The sequence below is a fragment of the Manis javanica genome, chromosome 6 (genome assembly GCF_040802235.1).
Source record: "Manis javanica isolate MJ-LG chromosome 6, MJ_LKY, whole genome shotgun sequence".
Lineage (NCBI taxonomy): Eukaryota > Metazoa > Chordata > Mammalia > Pholidota > Manidae > Manis > Manis javanica.
The window spans coordinates 52,845,926-52,866,589 of NC_133161.1; the positions used below are offsets into that span (position 1 = coordinate 52,845,926).

Consider the following 20,664-nt stretch of genomic DNA (forward strand, 5'->3'; position numbering starts at 1 on the left):
CAAATTGGCAAATCTTGGATCATATATCTAGTCTTCAGCTAGAAAAGGGAAGGAAGAGCACCCTTGCTAAAGCCCCAAAGAAGGTAGGCTGGATTCTGGGTAGCAGAAAAATCACAAACACCCTACTTGAAAGGTAGCTGTTTATTGTAACTATGTTCTAGAAAAGCTGAAGTGCCAACGGTCTCCTTAGGTTGCCAGGATTATGTAGCCTCCCGCTCTGATTGCACTACTCCGTGCTGCCTTGTCAGACTCCTCAAGCTCATCATCTCTGCTTTGTATTCCTCTTCCTCCCTCCATATCCCATCAGCCAGCTTACATCCATTTCACTCTCCACAGCAGGGCTTCTTCTGCCTTAGCTGAGGCCCTAAGAGGACTCACTGCCGTGCCTTCTACCTTCTGGACTATTCTCTCCCTCCAGCTTCCATTCAGCTGCTGAAGAGCTAGTTCGAGCATGTCATTAGCCTATTAAAACATTTCAAAGTCTCAAATATCACTAGTCAGATGAAAGTTAAATTTTGTAGTATGGAAGGCAAGGAAGACCTTTGCCCACCTTCACAAATCCATCTCTCATTACTTCCTGCTCTTCCTAACTTTCTCCAAAGCACTCACCTTAGAGCTCTGGTCTATTGAGTTTCCTCAAGTGTATCAACATCTTCCCTCTTTTCTTTATTCTCTGCCAGGAATACCCTTCCCAACCTAGTGGTCCTGGTGACTGCCAAGAAACCTTTGAACCCCATGCCAAGTGCACCTTCATCATGAAAATATCTCTAGTTTTTCCAGGCTCAGTGTTTCCTTGGTGCGCCTGTTGCACTCTCTCTATAGGCACATATATACTAATACAATGCTGGATGGGAATGACTGGTTACATATTTGTGGAAACAGTAATGATGGTAATATTTGTAGCGATATTCTCTAAGAACTTACTATGTGCCCAGGTACCATACTAAATTCTTAATATGAACCATTCCTATTTAATCCTTACCATCCTACCTAAAAAGTGGGTGCTATCATAATACTTGTTTCACAGATGAAAAAAACAAAGACTTGGAGAGGTTAACTGTGGGGGCCCAGCCTACGGCCGAGGCTGAGCCCCACTCTAGCTGGACAATGCCCTAAAGATGGCGCCTGCTTCCTGCTCACCACCCTTTCCCCTCTTCCCTGTTGGGGATTGGCCCAGCAGACTTCCGTACCCGTGCACAGCTCGTGCTGCCCGCTTAGAGTAGCGCGTGACACCTATCTGCTTAAAGGTCACGCATGATACTGTCCCAGATTGGTTGGGTGACTGAATATAAGGGAGCCCGCCAGGAGGGAGAGGAGCTTCCCGACAACTGCTGTAACCGCCGCGAGAGATTAGACAATAAAGCCTAGAGAAGAATCAAGACCTTGGGCGTGTTGCTTCGGTCCCTGAAGGGTCGCGACAAGTGGTGCCGAAACCCGGGAATCGCTAAACCTTGTTGCGACCTGATCCGCTGACCCTGGCACCTGCCGATGAAGTAGAGCTTGTAACTCTTCAGGAACATCGCTGGACGCCATTCGGTCGGCTGGCCAGACCGGGAGAGGGAACCGAGGAGGAATCGGTGAGCAAACTGAAAGTATATGTGGCAGGGCAGACAGCAGGCAGTTGTGGTGGGTGTTTATGTGTAGTGTGTGTGTCCTGTTAGTGTTTGTGACATTGTTTATTATAATATATGGAATGAGGAGGCGCCAGTGAAGGTTCGCAGAGCGGCGACGAAATAAAAAGGTTCACAGAGTGGTGACGAAATCAAAAGGTTCACGGAATTAGCGACGTAGTCCATCTAAATCATAACTAGGATGCTTGCCCCTTTAGAGAGAGGATGGGGACGGAGGCCTCTAGGCTTAGGGCCGAGGAACCTCTGAAAGCACTCCTTAGAGCTAATGGAACCCCTTTGAAAATGAAGACTGCCAGGGCATTCCTGAACACTATAGAGAATCATGCCCCATGGTTCTTAGATGAAGGAAAAATCACCAGCTCTTTATGGGACAGGCTGGGGGATGACCTACGCCAGGCAGACAAGAGGGAGCCCCTTCCACCAGGGACAATCCCTATTTGGGGTCAAGTAAAAAATTGCCTGAAGGGACAGAAGCCAAGCTGCCGAGAGGCCACCCAAGAGGGGGAGGAAATATTAGAGGAAGTACGAGAAGAGCGTGCCTCCGCAAAGGCATCGGAAGGGGGATCTGAACAGGGACTGCCATCTGATGAGGATGAAGACGGGGAACTTTCGGGGGACGAGCTAGAGAACAGGTTTAATAGCAGAGTTAAACTAACCACAGAGACTCTTTACAGTGAGCAGTCTAATGCCATAATGAAAAAACAGGGGTACGCGGGCACTAGAGGACTAGGGAAGGATCTCCAAGGGAAAGAACAACCAATCCTTTTAGCAGGGAGACCGCCCAAAGGGCCCGGAGGACCAGGATTGGGTTTTTCTTCGGGGCCACTGAGGGAAAACAGCCTATAGCAAAAAGGCCCATGTGGGTACCTCAGTGGCCCCTCACCAAAGAAAAGAAGGAAGCAGCCCACACTTTAGTACAAGAACAGATAGCAGCTGGTCACCTCCAGCCCTCTACCTCGCCATGGAACACACCTAAAAAGTCTGGCAAGTGGAGATTACTCCATAATCTCAGGGCAGTGAACAGACAGATGGAGCTTATGGGACCTGTACAATTAGGCCTTCCTCTCCCTGTGGCCCTGCCCAGAGGATGGAATTCAATAGTGATAGATATCAAAGACTGTTTCTTCTCCATCCCGCTTCACCCCAGAGACTGTCAAAGGTTTATTGCCACAGGGCATGGCTAATAGCCCCACCATGCGTATGTAAAGAAGGCCTTACAAACTGTCAGGAAACAGTTTCCCCTGATAATATATGGATGACATCCTTTTGTGTCATGAGAGCAGCAGGGAGCTAGAGACAACCCTCAGGGTCAGGGTATGGTGGAACGCACCCACCTCACCCTCAAGAATGCCTTATATAAACAAAAAGGGGGAATAGGAGAAGACTTTAGAACACTGGACAAAAATGGCTGCAGTGCAGCAGAGTGGCACGGCCAACAATCCAATCCAAAACACCTGCCTAAAGTTTTGTGGAAGGATGTGTTGGAAGGAACATGGAAAGGCCCGGACCCAGTGATAATCTGGACCCGAGGCTCAGTTTGTGTTTTTCCACAGGACCAGCAGAACCCTGTTTGGGTGCCTGAACGTCTGATACGCAGAGTGGAAAACCCCGGAGCAGAGGTACAAGATGATCGCACTGCTTCTGCTCCTGCCGTGGATCACCATTCCTACAGCAGAGATGCTGAATGGTCTGTCCCAGGCCACTGAACCTTCTTCAAGAACAATTGGACCTCTTGGGGGAGGTTTTGTCTGTGGGCTGTGTATATGAGGGTGTATTACTGGTATTCATTTTCATAATTATTCTAAAGCTGCCAACTTGTCCAGACAGTTAGGCAAGATGTTAAACGCCACCAAAGCCTGGTCAGGTGTAGGTGTCATAGGAATATTGCTAATTGTGGGCCTCCTCGTGCTTGGGAGGAAAGTCTGTTCCATACAAAAACAGCAACGGGGAGAACGGAAGGTCCTGTTGCAGGCCATGGCAGCGGTAGAGGAAGGCATCTCCCCTAGAGTATGGCTTAATATGCTGGATCAGTAGTCAAGGACGGGTAAGATCGGGAGCTGCGCATATCAACCTAAGACAGGGCGCAGACCTAAGCTGTCTGTTGCCTGAGGACGGGTAAGAATGACGCAGACTCCGGGCGACCTAAGACAGGCATGATCCCAACAGCCCTTTGGTTATAAAACAATAAAGGGGGAGATATGGGGGCCCGGCCTATGGCCTAGGCTGAGCCCCACTCTAGCTGGACAATGCCCTAAAGATGGTGCCTGCTTCCTGCTCACCACCCTTTCCCCTCTTCCTTGTTGGGGATTGGCCCAGCAGACTTCCGTACCCGTGCACAGCTCGTGCTGCCTGCTTAGAGTGGCACGTGACACCTATCCACTTAAAGGTCACGCATGATACTGTCCCGGATTGGTTGGGTGACTGAATATAAGGGAGCCCGCTGGGAGGGAGAGGAGCTTCCCGACAACTGCTGTAACTGCTGCGAGAGATTAGACAATAAAGCCTAGAGAAGAATCAAGACCTTGGGCGTGTTGCTTCGGTCCCTGAAGGGTCGCGACAGTTAACTAACCTGTGCAAGGCCAAACAGTAAGTAGTGGAGCCAGGATATAAGCTCAGACAGTCTGATCCCAGAATCCTTGCTTTTAATCACTATGTGCCACCCTCCTCCTCCTCCTACCACACCATCAAAGTTTGTTAAGTGCAGAAACCATGATAATTTCCCCTTTTCAAGGTCAGTGTCTAGCATATAGCAGATAAGAAATATCTACTGAAAGACTATATAAATGGATACATGTATGAGATCGAATTCCTTTCTGTCTGTTAGAACTTCAATATGTCCCTGTCTGAAGGTGGAATTCTAAGGGGGAGGTGCCATCCCTTGGGAACTTTCTCAGGGTCATAATTTACACTTACCTCCAACTTTTTCCTGAGAGCTTCTAGTTTTTCAGTAGCTGCAGCCAATTCTAAGTTTGTTTGGGCTAACGCTTGGCGTTTTGGCTCCACATCACAGTAGACCTGAAAATCCAAATGGAGTTTAATTCATGAAGCAATAAAGATTCAAAGAGAATGAGTACACATTCAATCCTACATTTGCTGGGAGCTTTACTAAAATCTCTAATTCACTTAGTCATTTGTGGTTTATTTCTTAGCAATGGTTCTACCTAATGGCAAAGCCAAAATCTACATAGCCTTCCACGATCTCTGGTTGCCATTTAGTCAATTATTCTAGACATTAGAGTTACAAGTTCTTGTATAAAATACTATATACATCAAACACCATTAAGATACTAAGATTAGTTTGTCATTAAAATTTGGAGGTAATCCTCATATCACTAGAAATTGTAGTGTGCAAGAACTATACCTAAAGTTGGGATCAAGTCTTGACTTTAGGGAAGAAAATAAATGTGGAGAAATTCTCTGCAAACAGAAAGGAGAGTGGAAGGAATATCCTCACACAATATTAATCACACTTTTCTTTTCTTTTCTAAATTACTGGCCAATTTAAGTGTGTGTTATCTGAATGGTTTGAGAATTTTGATGGGCTAATTTTTCTCCTGTGGGAAGTGGGGAAGGAAATTAAATTTTATTTCCTATTTGATAGCAAAACAACACAGAGCACAGCCACAGTCTAGGTGTTTGCTCATCTTTTCACTTACGGTGCAAGGAGAGCACAGCGGTTGGGCATTTTGTTATGGAGAGAGGCCCATACATCAAGAGCAGTCTGTCTAAACTCTTGCTCAATACAGATTTCCATGAATAAGAGAGAAAGATCAACAGGCTCCTCCTGTTCCTGTGGGTTCCCAATATAAGGGATATAATCTGGTTTATGAAAATCATTTTGGGAATCACATTGATTATATTTGGCATTTCCTCAGTAATTCCATTTGTAAATATTACAACCTTCCACAAAAAAAGGACACAGTTCTTCAGCCTCAGGGGACACGCACTGTTCCCTTTTCCCAGCCAAAGTTCTTGGAACAGAGTTGGCAGACAGTAAGCATTTGATAATAAATAAATGACTAAGCGAAATGATAATCTATCTCTATATTGTTTGATGGTACAAACTTTAGATTAGACTATATATAGTCAAAATACGTGTTTGTCATGTAAACACTCAAGCAAAAAGAAAGCTGGTTATTTCCTCATCTCATTAAGTCTACAATGGATGGTGTAAATTTTTGCATTGAGAGTAGGGATTAAGTTTAGATAAACACAAATTCAGACTTGTATTTGTTTCAAGTTAACATGAAATTAATATTTTAACAAAATAAGTATAATTAATCTAGCCAATAAGTTTGTATCTAATCAAATCAAATTCATTACTGCTATTTGATCTAAAGTAGCTAATCATTCTACCCTAGAAAAAGATAATTTCCACATTTCAAATATTCTCTGTATAGGATTGTTTAATCTGATACTTTTATGTCTCCATCTTCAAACTTTATCTTATTAATTAATTAAAATAATTTTAATGCCAAATTAAGTACCAGATCATTTTACATTTTTTGCTGGCCTAGAACCTAACATGCTTACGGCCCTTTGTGAGTAACACCTGTAAACCACCAGATTAAGACTGATACCTCATAGAATTTCATGATGTTGATGACCCAGGCACAAAGACCAGCTGCTGCAAAAGATTTGGTCCTAATCAGGTTTGGACTGAACTCTGGGTCTTTCAAATACTGTTCATTCACCACTTTTAGACAGTTCTCTGGAATGTGCTCTTTGTCATAGTTAATTAATGCTTGTAAAAAATCATCAACCTGTAAAGCAAAAAGACTTATTGCAATGAACCCATTTGGGCTGCAGAGAAAATTCCAAGATCAAAAGTTAAAATCAGCTTTTAGGACTTGCATTACAAAGGCAAAATTGGCAAGCTGCATTTATCCTACTGTTTGACTTTTTCAGCCTTTATAGTATGAAGTAAGAATTAGCAATGGACACTTTTAAAATCTCTTCTATCCCAGGGTAAAATATTCAGTCCCTGTGCAGGAGGCATTCACATTTTGAAAGAAAAGAAAGGCAGAAAAGAAAAAGAAAAACACATACCAAAGAGCCCCTCTGCTTCACCTTCTTACATTAGTAACATTTTTCCAGCATAAGAAATCCATGTAATTTTCTCCCTCCTACACTTAACTGCTTTCGTAATTTTGCAAATAATTAGCAACCTTCCAACTGCTGCTGCTCTTGACTTAGGTATGCTACCACCTCCAAGCTGAACTCAACTCTGCAAACGAAATTCGAAATCTAGAGAACATACAGCAGTTTGCACTCAATGAATACTAAGATGATTTCTTTTGACTTGACCATCTTTTCCTGTCAAGTATAACCGCAGTACTGAAAACCAGAAATGGTTGGGATTCATCTTGCCGGGCTGTCTGATACCTTTCCCATGAAGACTTTAGCTGCTTTCCAGCTTCGGTCCTTTGGCACTCGGCCCCGGGGTGCCAGAAGGACCATCACGGCTGCAGTCACATTGGTGACCGCGCTCGGAGGGCTGGGAAAGGCTTTCAGTTCGGTGAGATTGACCTGAAGAAAAGCACACGGACACACTCAAGTCCAGGGGAGGTCCAGAGAATGCAGGGACGTTACCAGGATGTTACTTTACTGCCTCCCACTTTCCCTTTTCACATTAATTGCAGCCTAGCAGCTTCTACGGTCCACCCAGGGATTCCACCTTGGATGGAACTGACCCTCTCACTGGGCACTTTTCTGAATCTCTGCAAACATCACTGCCCTTTTTAGCTTCCAAGAGAAACTGTCCATCTGATATAACAAACCTGCAGAGCCTTGTTCACTGAGTCCAGGGAATTTTATAAACATACAGGTATTTATGGAATATATCCCAACTTTATACTATATTTGCATTTTAACCAGGCCCTCCCGCAAATATAATCCCTTATATTTCAGAGTCTCTGAGTTTTGTTTTTCTGCTTTACATGCATGAGAAACACCTATTACAGTTCAGATCTGTGCTGTTCAAGGGTCAGCTCTGTAAGTATTAGGGCAAATACTTCGGGGCAGAAATTGAGAAGTGTATATAGAAGTATATAAAGGTCTTATAAGAAGTAGATGTAAGTTAATGATACATGATTTTTTCAAAACAAGTGTTTTCTCTGTGATATTTCATGAGTTATATAATATACTCTTACCTCTAAAACCTTATCTAATGTTGAACCTGATTCTGCTCCATTAACATAAATTGCATATTTATTTGGGAAACAACTTCAAGGAATGGAAAGGATGTGAAGATAAAAAGCAAAAACCTAAAATATGCTAATGACAATTGAGAGCTGGCTACTGAAGATTCTTTTATCATTTATAAATATACTGAGTTCTATATTTAAGTGATATTATTTTGTCTGGGTTAATGCTCAGAGAAAAACATGCAAATGTAGAGCAGCACAAAGAAGTTAATTAACACTCCAGTGCTCAGGATACAAACTTCCATTACTCAGAGATAATCAGTTACTGTTGTCCTTTTTCCCAATTTTTTTCTATGCACAAGTATGTTATGTTCTTAACACACCCCCAAAAAAGTCATATAACATACCCTAGTTTATATTTGTTTTATTCACTTACTATATCCTGAACATTTTTTCCTGTTAACTAGTATTCAACATCATCATTTTCATTGCGGCAGAGTATTTAAATGCATCAAAATCAATCTTGTATATTTACATTCTTTAAAGACTTTCAGTTTTATGGTAATAGCATAAGACATCCATGTAGGTAATAACTCTTTGCTTATAATCAAAATTATTTTCTTCAAAAACGTACTTAAAAAAAAGAATTTGAATATTCCTTTGAAGAGCTGTGAAGGTCTGGATCCTTTCCTCTTTGAAGCTGAATATTAAGAATCTCAGGCCTGAAAATTCTCTGGAGTTCTCCCCAGAGACCTAGTAGAACCTGAGGATAAGATACCCTGAGGCTCTTAAAATACCATTACTCACAATTCCATTTTTCCTTACTCTTCTGATAGTCACAGATTTTATTCTTATGGGAATTTGAGTGCTTATGAGGTTTTGCTAATAAAGTGAAGCTAGGAAAAATGGTGTGGGCCAAAGCTAGGTATCTCTGTTCCTAGCCTATTGTTCTTACCATGAGGGTTTCTCATTAATGCTACTTTTTTTACCAGAGGAAATAAAGAATCCCCCATTTAGTTCTTAAAGCAACACATAATATGAACAACTGGATTTAGTCGCTGACAACAGAATTGCCTTTCATGTGAGTGTAAATCCCACTGTGTTGGAAGTATTCAAAAAGAGACTGCCTGGTGGCAGGCCAGACTCCTGGATGGGAAAGAAAGTTGAACCATCGTGATGACCTCAAACGTTTGTTTCTACTTTAATATCTTATGGGACTTTGTTTCCTTTTAAAAATCCTTTGGTTGCATGGACTTTACTCTCAGTTTAGTTATTCAAACCCTAACAACCCTTAAGTATTATTCTGAGGAACCCCTGGAGCCAAATCTTCGTCTTTACCCTGTTTAGCGTATTGAGTGCAGCTGTCGCAGCCACCAGCACGGGCTCAGCCTTGAGTAAGTCGGCCTCACACTCTCTCTGTTTCTGGGACACTTCAGTCTGAATGGCCGTCACCTACTCAGAAAGGAAAAGCACACAAATCCACATAAACCAATTATCACCTTGGATATCTCTACTGAAAAATGCAGGCTAACTGAGACGCACTGTTCAATAATTCATTTGTCTACATTTTGAACAGATGAGGATATTGTTCTAAAGCCTCACTTTCAGGCACAGCATATATGCAATGCTTCACATATGCGCAACAACATACAATACGCAACCACAAATCCCAACACAAATAGGTTCAAATATCAAAATGCTCCAAATATGGCTTTGACTAATTATAAGGTGCTACCAATAATAAATGCAAGATAAAATGATTCATCTGTTCTTCAGATTTCTTTTTCAGAGAGTCCTGGACAAATGAAAATTCAGGCTGGCTCAGTAACCCAGACCACAAAATATTCTTGCTAGAATTCCCTATCTAATTTTTGCTTACATATGTGTAAAAACCATATTGGCTGTTCTTTAAGAACAGATGAGAAGCTTTTTGTTCAACTGGCTAGAAGATAGCATTCTTTTCTGTGCATGTTTAACCATAGGTAGAATTTTTTTTTCTTTTTTTTTTTTTACTTCTCAAAAATTTTATTATAAACAAAACAATGACAGAACATAAGTTTACACATTAATATTTACATTATATTTAAATACATTACAGCTTTAATTTATGAACAGAAATATCCTGTCTTCTTTTTTCTTTGCATCATTGATTTGCATCTTTACTTGATCTTGTAACTGGGAAAAGAATGCTTGAGATGACTTTAAGGCTTTGTCTTTACCTTCATCCTTTAATAACAAAGCTCTGCCTGTTTTGGTCAGCTTTTTCAACTTCTCTGAAGCTATGCTTTTTGTGTATTTCCTTTCTTGATCTGGGTTGCTCTTTGCAAGCAGCTTTCTCCGCTTTTCCTTCGGCTTTATTTTCATATGCTTCTGAAATTTCTTTTTCCTTCGTTCTCGTTTCTTGTCTGTAACTGTTTTTTCAGCAGCTGTTTTTATGTCTCCAGCTTTATTTTATTCCTTGACTTCCTCTGGGGCCAGGAGAGCTGCATCACTGACACTCACTGGGGCTACTTCTTCCAGGGTTAGGGCTGGCAGATTCGACACAACCTTAATCTCTGGAACAGGCGGTTTGGGGATGAAGTGAAAGTTTGAAAGGGCATCCAACTTTAAGAAGAGTGAATCTCTCATTTTCTGAATTTCTGCATGCTCTGGATTTTCTTCTGCTGCTGTTTTTTTCCTGGTTGAGTTTGATGTATTCCTGTTCATAAATTTCAGCAAGGCTCAATCTGCTCTTCTCATGGTCTAATGTTATGTGCTTTTTGTACTCATATGCATCCTCTTTGGGTTTTTCTTTATGTACTACATCGCCCCAAGCCTGATCTCTTATTCTCTGCTTAATGATATCTTCCAGTTGAAGGGTAGTTTCCTCTGTGGTCACAGGTGCCATGTGCAGGGTCTCCTCTGGAAGGCTGTTCTCTGGTCGCCTTTGTGCCATCACTCCTCCTTGAAGCTGCCAGAGTTTTTTTCACAACAATTCTATTTCTAAAGATGCAATTTTTTCATTCATCTTTTCCTGTGTTTTTTCAAAAGAGGATTTAACTTTATCAGAATCTTTCTCTACGTATAAGATATCTATAATTTCCATTTCCTCATCAACTGGCAAAGCAAAGGTTTATGTTGTTTACCATCTTCACTTTCTTCAAGATCATTATGTTCATCTGCTTCAGAAATGCTGTCTTCTCCTTCTCAGCAATCTCTTACTCTTCATCTGAACCCAGTTCATCATCGTGAACACTTGCTAAGTCTTCATCACTTTCAACTGGATCAAAGAAATCTTTGTATTTCAGATTTCTGGAACTTTTACCTGACTTAAGTTTTTGACTTTCAAAGAGTCCTTCCTCATCTTCATCAGAATTAACATCTTCAAAAAAATCTGTATCTTCTTCCTCCTCCTCATCTTTTTGTGCTTCCTTTTCTATGTTTTCTTAAAAGGTCTCCATTTCAGATAGTTTGAAGAATTTTTCATCTACTATGGACTTTTCTCTGGGTTTCCCAGACACTTGGTTTTGCACCTTGCTCTGCTGTTCCAAATTGCTGATATCAAAGTCAAGATCAGAATCCTCATCACTGAAAACTGGGCTTCTCCTCAGATCAAATTTGTCTGCGTTTTTAGCTCGCTCATCCCCTTTGGGATCACTAACACTCAGGTGCGATACTTCCTCCTCTTCTAAATCTTGTTCTGGATCCGCTGGGCCACCAGCCTCCGTCTCTGAGCCATCCTCCTCACGCTCCTGCTCTTCATTCTCTGGGAGAAGACTGATGTCTTTGTCTTTCATTGTTTCACTAACTGCATTCTGGACATACTGTAAAACTGGTTCATTTTGCAGTTCTAGTTGTTGCCAAATCTGCTCATCATCAAGTCTGTTTCTCACCAATTTTTGTAAAGGACTTCCATGGACTCTACCATTCTCCACTATTTTAGTAAAGTCACGAAGAACTTCTGTTAAAGAAGTAAAGTTTGATGCCAATCCATCTTGAATCCTTCCCTACTTCAGAATTTGCCGGGGGCCTGCAGCCTGCAGCCTGCATCCACATGAGACCTGGGCCATCAGTAGAATTTTTATAAAGTCTGATTATTGGCTTTTCTAAGGACCTGAGAACTAGCTATAGCTGCAGTCATTTTGCCTGTGGCAATGGAACAAAGGCACTGCTGTCCACTCCACTGCTGAGGGGCCAACGGCCCCCTCCACACTCCAAACGAGTGCTGCTCCGCCTCCTGACATGAACACACATAACATGGCCACAGGGAAACCAGGCTGGTAAACTTGAACCAAAACAACATGAGAGGCTTTGAGGTTTGTATCCCCCTCCTCTTAGGACATCTATAGAATCTGAAAGGCCAGGAAGGATACACTGGGAGCCCTCAGCAGAAACGGGAGTTGCAGAGCTGTGGTACCAGGCCCCAGGAATCCAGTCACGCCAGGGAAGGCTCCGTGGTGATGGTGACTGGGGAGTGTAAAGTGTGAACAAATGTGAATTCCTCAGATGTTGTTTGGAATGAACAGGTTTAACTATACCGTAAAGTTAAATACTGCTCACAACAAATTATGTTGTCTACTACAGCTTTATTAGCATTAATTACCCTTCTCCTGATTAACCATTATTTTACTGTATACTGCACCTTTTATGAACCTAATTGGTTCGGGGTGGATATGTGATCTCCTGCCAATACATGCACAGCAACTATTAATGTAAATAAGAGAACTCTGCATGCTTATTGAGAACTACTCCCAAACCACAACCCTCAAAACTGCCAAGAACGGACCATGAAAATCCCAAGAACACCAGCGTGCTGGAGAATGTCGCTGCAGATGCAAGAGTATGCATGAGTGAGCGAGTTAGTACCTCAGGTTTATTTGCTTGCCATAAGGGTATAATAAATCTATAAACACTATTTGTTACTATTTATTATAGTATCATTTCAAATTGGACTCAAGATCACAGACATTTAGTACTAGAAGAAACTTAAAGAGTATTTCTTTTAAGTGCTATTTCTATGAGAATGGGAGTTGCTACTCTTCCCCTTTTGAGCCCTTTACTATTAATGGAGTACTTTACCTTTGGGTAACTTTTATAAACAGCAATCTTGAACATTAAATTAAAAAAACCCCACAAATGCAAATTAAAAAAATACTCGAAGTTGGTCACTTTAGTTCTCATTCCCAATACCTCTTGCCCTGAGGTGCAAGGAGACTAGAGCAAGTGAAAAATGCTGTGTCTCTTAGTGACCTGGTAAGCCTCAGTATGTGATGCTTGTGCCCCATGGCTCCTGGGTAGTGCTCAGCAAGGTTCAGCCTGGAGAAGGAGGGAAGAGCCACAGAGATCGCTTGGAGTGTGTGCTTTCCCTCTACCACTGACTGTTACAGCAGAGATCTGGAGAGAGTCCCATTCTTGGGTATGCAAAAACCTTTCTGCCCTCTGTTAATCAAAAAACTCCCTGAGGATGGTTCATGAAATTTAGTGGTGGCACAGGGAGAGAATCAAGTTGCAGGAACTGCTGTGATGGGCTGAGTTGTGTCCACCAGGATTCATATGTTAAATCCCTAACCCCAATACCTCAGAATGTGATAATATTTGGACACAGGGCTTTTAAAGAGGTGATTAAATTAAGATGAACCCATTAGGATGGGCCCTGGTTCAGTGTGACTCATGTCCTTATACAAAGAGAAAAACTGGATTACATGCCAGGGGCACCAGGGGAATACACACAGAGAAAAAAGACCATGTGAGGACACAGCAGGCAGGTGGGCACTTGCCAGCCGAGAAGAGAGGCCTCTCCTTGAGAAGAGGCTTCTCCAAGAGGAGAGACCAAGCCTGGCAACACCTTGGACATCCAGGCTTCAGAACTGTCAGAAAATAAATTTCTGTTTTTAAGCCTCCCAAGTCAGTGCAATTTTGTTACGGAAGCCCTAGCAAATTAGTATGCTGCTCTTACCTGCCTTTTGACTGTAAGAAATTCCTGATGGTCCTCCAAAATTCAGCCCTACCCATAGTTAGAAAAGAAATGCATAGAAAAATGGAAAATCATTCAAATCAAGGAGGATGTCAACTTCTGAAGCGACTATCTTAGCCTGCAATTTGGAAGGTACTTTGATTCATAAGAATTACACTCTACTCAACAAAGACAACAATGTGAATGGGATCAGAGGATCTTCAGAATTTGGAGCTGACAAGTCAAAGATGGAAGAACTAATTTTTATAGGCTTAGTACTTGTGTTACTTGAAGTCATTGCTGGCAACGACAGTGGTTTGAATGGCCCTTGATTATTTCATGAATCTGAAGCAACAACTTCAAACTGCTTCTCTACATGGGTTGTCAAGATGCACAGCAAGGCAGTCTCTAAACCCCAATATTTGTTTAGACATTCTATGTGTGGCAATGAACTTTTTTATTACCTTTTAATGACTTATGTATGAAGCTTTGACCCCAATTGCATAGGATCACAGAGTCCACATACAACCATTTAATAATCACGTAGAATGTACCACATTGTTGAACAGGACATATGTGAGCCCATAACACACATTCAGTGTTAATTCCTTGACTCACCAATAGACCTTCCTTCCATGACCACCCAAATTAATACAGTTCCTTCCACCATCACATCTATGTGATTTTAGCCATTATCACTAAAACATCTTGTCTACCAACATTCTCTTGTCTTCTGTCAGCCTTTTCAGTTTCAATATAAGCTACGTGATCGCACCTTGTATGTCATAATATCCTCAAGAGCCTAGAACAGTGCCAGGCAAAAACCAGGTGCTCAGTTAATATTTGTTATTTAGAATTAAGTTAAGCCTTATGGATAAAATGAAAACATTTTAAGCATTATTTTTATTTCTTTGTGTGAAGTAGATATAAATAGTGTCTATTTCTTGTTTGAAGAACTTCATGAAACAACCTGTCAGATGAGTTCTAATTTGCCAAAACACTTCTCCTCCTTTGTGAGGATAATTCTGCCTTAGGAATTCTCATACTAAAATACCTTTAGAGTACTTGCTCTACTTTAAGATCTCTAGAAGTTAGCTGTAGAGATGGGTTATGATGTAACTATCATGTATACACAATCTATGACTGCATAGATGTCACACATCACCTATTTGTGATTCTTGAAAAATATCACAAAATGTGTGACATCTAATTGCTTAATGTAATTATATACCTTTAAGGATATCCTCCACTTACCTGAAATTTAATGGAAACATTTATTCCCAGAATTAGGATGTATATGCCCACTGACCATACCAAATGTGCTTTATCTTCAACTTTAAAAGTAACTATTAAAAAAAAAACTAGTTTTGATTTTCAATATACTTTTCAACTCTTCAGTTGTGCAAGCTAAAGGCAAACATGCTCAATACACATTGGAAAAAAAAGAAAAAATTGTCTGAATGAATGGTAACTACCACTGAAAGAACTCATTTTCTGCTACAAAAAATGCAAGGGTGATGGTATAATGGCTACTGATTCAATGATTATGAGACTGTTCATAACTCACAATTTTTTATTAACTATACCGATTATAATCTTTTGTCTAAAATAAGATTATCTCACATATACACATTAAATTTTTAAACAAATATTTATTAATCACTTTAGTGTGGTATTTCTTTTGAGAAATAAGATACACAAAAATGAAATACCTTCCATTTACAGCTGAAATTTTGGTAAAAATGACAAATTTTATTTATTTCAGAATTGCTGGACACCTCTGTAAAAAGAAAGCAGAATCTATATATTCTTAAAAGTAATTGTTTCTAATAGTAAAACATAATACAGAATGACAGGACCCCAATCAAATCTAAAGGAACAAATTTAACTTAGGATTTAATAATAAACTCAAGTTGTATTATTAAAATGCAAAATTCGAAAACCATCTTGCAAAGTGACGGAATGGGCTTTGTTAACAATTGAGTTGTTCAATTTGCCTAAAAACTGAAAACCTTTAGAAACCTCAGAGGTGACTTCATGACCTTTACTGTATTACAAATAGGCCTGATGTTCAAGATCCACATCCATTATATGCTTGAATGAGCTCAGTATTTATTGTTCTTTCATATCATTAAAAGAGCTAAAAGGTTGGGAAAATGCATAATGTAAAGAAAGGTCAAGTGGTAATCATGGTGTGAAATGCTGTTACATGTGTAACTATAATAATTCTTTAGATTTTATGCTCCCTGGAGAGGAAGTTGTTCAAAATTGTTCACCTACAAAGGTTTATTTTGTGCTAAATATAGTTCCGCACTCTAAATGGGGGAATTAGCCTGACCTTTCGCTCCTCAGCATCGGCGATGGCCTTTTCCCGGCTCACTTTCTCCGTCTGAAGCCCGATCTTTGTGATCAGAGCTTCGGCATCGTGATTTCTCAGTTGTAACTCAGCTTCTTGAAAGGCAAGTCTGGCTTTTAGATCTCCCACCTGAAGGGAAGTCATTATTTTAAAGTAACTTGGATCAACAACAACAAATATCAGGTATAGCTTATTTTTAAAAATGAATTCAGGCATCCCTAATACACTGAATCCTGCATCTATTGCTACCCTGATTTGACTTTATTCCCATTTTTTCCCCCACATATGAATAGAAAAAATGCTTTCCAATGGTTTTGTGGAAACTCTCATTAATTCATGTCTGCACCACCTAGACGTTTATCTTCTCAACTCATTCTGTATGGACTGGGAAGCACCACCAGCAGCTTTCACCCAGCACGTGCTAGCCAAGCACAGGTCACTCGTGCCCCTTGCTTTTCTGGTCCTGTGAAGTTCAGGCTCAAGGCAGCAGAGGCTGCAGGAAGACTTGCTTGGTGACAAGCTGGAGGAACTATGGCTTGCATTATCCAGAAATTCGCTGGAGACTTCAGACAAGTTGAAGATATCTGCATTCCTTGACTGTTACCAGTTTACTTAATCAGTTGCTTATTTCGATCAAAATGCCCATAAATGTCTTACTACTTACCATAAAATAAGAATTGGCCCTTTGATTTTTTCACATTCTACAACATTCAACTTAATACCTACTTAATAAGGGCAAACGACATACTGGGCATTGGCATTGTGTGTGGGCTTCAGCAGGTCATGTGGGCTTCAGCAGGGCACATGAGCATCAGAAGGCACACGGGCATCGGCACAGCACATGGGCATTGGCAGGCATGTAGCACTGGCAGGGTGTGTGGGCTTTGGCATGGGCTGGTCAAAAGCCCCGTGAACAACTAGATGGGTCCTCCTCCTCTCATCCCCTGCTCAACACCTTCACTCAGTTCTTGATTAACTCAGTCTTTCTGCGGCATCAACAAATTCATCTCCTCTAAAGAGTGATTCTGCCCATTTTTTTTCTAGCTGGAATTTCATGAGGTTCAGAAAGTACTACTAGGTTCCTTAGTTAGAGGATCATGTAAAGAAAAGCAGGAGTAAGCCATTACAGAGAAAATCATGTGCTGGCTCTCAGAAACATGAGGGCAACTTTATACATCATGATTGTTAACTCTTCATTCCATTCATTTTCTGGAAGTATAAATATTACTTTTTTTTAAGTCATGGAAGCAAAGAAAAACCATAACCATTTATTTTGAGTCAACTGTTAACAGCACTTGGATGGTTGAGCTTGTGGAACAACATCCCACTACTGTATCTGAGGACTCTTAGTCCAGTTTATTCACATTCCACCTGGAAGGCATGATCACTACGATGATGGCTGCCTGTACTTGTACAGTGTAATTGAAGACTGGTTTTCTAGCCTATGAACTCAGGGTAACTGCCCAGTGACATTTGCTTCTCTGATTATGTGAGGCCATAATCAAAAGAATCTCCAAGAGAATAGGAGGAAACTATTATTTCAAGCCCTGATTTTTCTCAGGATGCTTATTAGATCTAAAATATCCAAAGTGACTCAAGCCCTGGGTGGGATGCCTCATCTATGTGGAAAGGTCACTAAAGCTACCTATGATGACCTGAGCTGACATCTAGAAAGGGGATATATGGCTATAAAAGGGGTTTGCAGCTGTATGGCAATGAATGAGCAGCAGTAAACTTTAGACACTTATATTTCAAATGGCATGGATATCCAGTTCTGTGGATTTGCTTAAGACAGATCCATAGAGGACACATGCTCCAATATGAAGGCATTTTGCTCAACACACAACCTGATCTTACACTATGAGGCTTTCCAATTGTCTATGTAGGAAACTATGCTTCTTTTTCACAATAAATTGACTTAAAGGCTCTTAAAGAGTTATTAAATATTCCAACTACTCTTTTGATTTGAAGAGCATTATGAACACAAATTCCTCATGAAGAGAAATCACCAGTAGTCCTTCAATTAAGATTTTGTGTATCTTCTCAGACTTTCTGCCTGTTGTTCCTAGCCAAGGGGACTAAGGAGACCCCAAGCAGCCAGAACTCGGTAGACACCAAGAATCACCAGTCCTTTTCTTTTTTTCTCTCTCTGACTCTCTAACTCAACAACCCATAACTGCAAAGATTATTAGGAAACCACACACTCTCTCCCCTTCTTCTTTCCTGTGGCTGATGCTGCCATTCTTAGGATGTTACTCTACATGGCCTTAGCTCTGCTAATTGGGAAGAAAACTCTTGAAGTGTGGCAGAAGCCATTTTTTTCTTTGCCAAGGGCAGTCCCACTGTATTAACAGCTCAGTTTAGGCCATATGATCATTTCCTGAGCAAAGACAACAGGCTCAGTTTGGAACATCAGTCAAAGGTGCACAAATGCTCTGGAACACCGATCTCCTTTCTCATCATCTATAGCGCAACAGAACTCTTGGGAAAGTCTACTAGGAATTGGAGAGACAGGTAGAGGGAAGAAAAAGGAAAAGAAAAGAAGGCAAAGGGAAAAAGAGTGAGATACATAAAAAGTGAGTACATAAAAAAAGGAAGAGTAAAGAAAGACATTCCTTGAAAAGGAAGGAAGAGCTGCACAAATATCGTATATGCTCTTTGGTGACTCCCCAGTAATTATTCTTTACATCACTCAGTCATGGAAACTGCCCCAGAGACCTCCTCACTCTCGTTTCTCATTCCCATTGTGGCCCATCTATTCATTGCTTAGCACGGATCAGTGTCTTCCCAGAGAGCCATTCCCACTACAGGAAACGCACATGGGAAAGACAAGTGGTTCTGTGCCCTTCAGAATGCCTTGAGGACATGGCCAGGGAGGCCATCAGAGTGAAGGCGCCAGTGCATGCTCCCACAACCAGGCTGTGGCTTATTTCTTGCCTAGGCATAGGTGGACCACCCAGCACTCTTGGCAGGGGTTGGGGTGGGGTGTGGGGATGGGCGTGGGGGGCGGGAAACTGGTCCAATGTCTTGAAAAGTATATTGATCTGATGACAGATCAGAGTATGATCTGATGACAATACTCTGGGGAAGCCCACTGGAACTTCCAGTCTTGAGGTCACCCCCAGTGAGAATATGTTTCCTCTACCTCTAGAGCCTGACTGGCTCAGAAAAAAAGCTGGGCCATTCTCCAAAGTCTTCATTTTTTTTTAACCAGTCACAGAGAGGCAGCATGGAACTATGGACAATACATGGGCTTTGGAGTAACACAGATCTGGGTTCAATCTTCAACCTCACTGGCTCTGTGGCCTGAAACCCTAAAGCCACATATGTAAAATTATAGTAGCAACACTGCTTAAATTTGTTTGGTTTTTAACAATGAGATAAGATGGTATGTGTACAGACCCATATACATGATTGACATCCTAAAGCTAATTCTCTCCTGATTTGCTCCTGTTCTTAAGGTATTAAGGGCCATGTGACTGAGGATGAAGGTACACTGGACACCTTCATCTAAGAGAGATGGTGGCTAAAAGTAGTAGTGCAGAGGCTGAGATCAGAAAAAACTGCTAACCTTAGGGAACCAATCATATCCTTATCAGGTCATCAGCCAGGGGTTGATGATGCTCTCACTGGGGGTTGAGTGTCTGAGACTAAAAGGGATCCCAGTTCCATCCTGTGTGACAAAATTCATGACAATCAGCCCAGAGCACCAAAGCAGTTGGAGATAAGAGAGGGGAATCAGCTGGGCCTGTCCCCTTCAGCATCTCCAAGCTGCCCTGCACTAAGTCAGGCCAATAAGGGACGGTCTCTCTCCAAACCGGCTGTGGTAGAGTAACTGGCCAATCTCTTTATAGACTTAGGAAGGTAGGAAGAGAGTGTTTTTCATGTCATTATTAATTTTAGCACTAAGCATCTTATATAGGTGAAGATGAAATTCCACCTCAACAGTAATTTTTTTTTTTTAAGAGCAAACTTTTACTTAGTAATAACACATTTTGGTCGTACCTGAGAAGCTGTGGTTTTTAGCTTTTGGATGCCATTCACCAAGTGCTCTTTCTTCTGGGAAACTTCTTGCTGTTTCTTCTTCAACAGGTTCTTAAACAATGATATTTGTTCTAGAAAACTCTTTGGGGTGGTATAGTTGTGTCTTCTCTCATTCTGGTAATACCTGGTACTCATTTCATTTACACTGGTGTGAGCGTGTGCCATGAAAAGACTAACAGAATCTTTGTCCTGCGGCTGAAAGCATAAATTGCAATTTATATAAAATTCTTCAAGGTAAAACAAAAATGCAATTTAAAAAGAAGAAAAATCAGCAAAATATTATACAGTGGTTTTTTTTCTAAAAACCAGAAGAAATTACAAAAGGAATTAGGAAACCTTACTTAGTCTTTAATAGCAAGGCCACAGGATGCGAGGGATGACAAGCAAGCATTCAGCTTTAGTGACCTCTTCTTGCCAAGTAGGGCAAAGGATTTTTATATGCTCCACATACCAAACCAAAAAGCTGCTTTTTGCAACTTGATTTTTATCTATCAAGTGTGTGAAAGGGAAAAAATGGAGAAACTGAGACATGGCACCATGAGAAGTATTCTTGGT

At 41.1% G+C, this 20,664-nt stretch overlaps 1 protein-coding gene and 1 pseudogene across 1 annotated transcript in view; both read right to left on the reverse strand.

Moving 5' to 3' along the window:
* Nucleotides 1–20,664, reverse strand: part of DNAH11 (dynein axonemal heavy chain 11) — a 337,006-nt gene that overhangs the window by 90,670 nt on the left and 225,672 nt on the right. The window contains exons 56-61 of the mRNA XM_073238711.1: nt 20,071–20,304; nt 16,048–16,194; nt 9,116–9,229; nt 7,017–7,160; nt 6,212–6,394; nt 4,545–4,646 (exon numbers count right to left, since the gene is read on the reverse strand). Coding sequence (XP_073094812.1) covers nt 4,545–4,646; nt 6,212–6,394; nt 7,017–7,160; nt 9,116–9,229; nt 16,048–16,194; nt 20,071–20,304 — 924 coding nt within the window. The remainder of the gene's footprint in view (nt 1–4,544; nt 4,647–6,211; nt 6,395–7,016; nt 7,161–9,115; nt 9,230–16,047; nt 16,195–20,070; nt 20,305–20,664) is intronic.
* On the reverse strand, nt 9,446–12,010 carry LOC140850044 (U3 small nucleolar ribonucleoprotein protein MPP10 pseudogene; annotated as a pseudogene).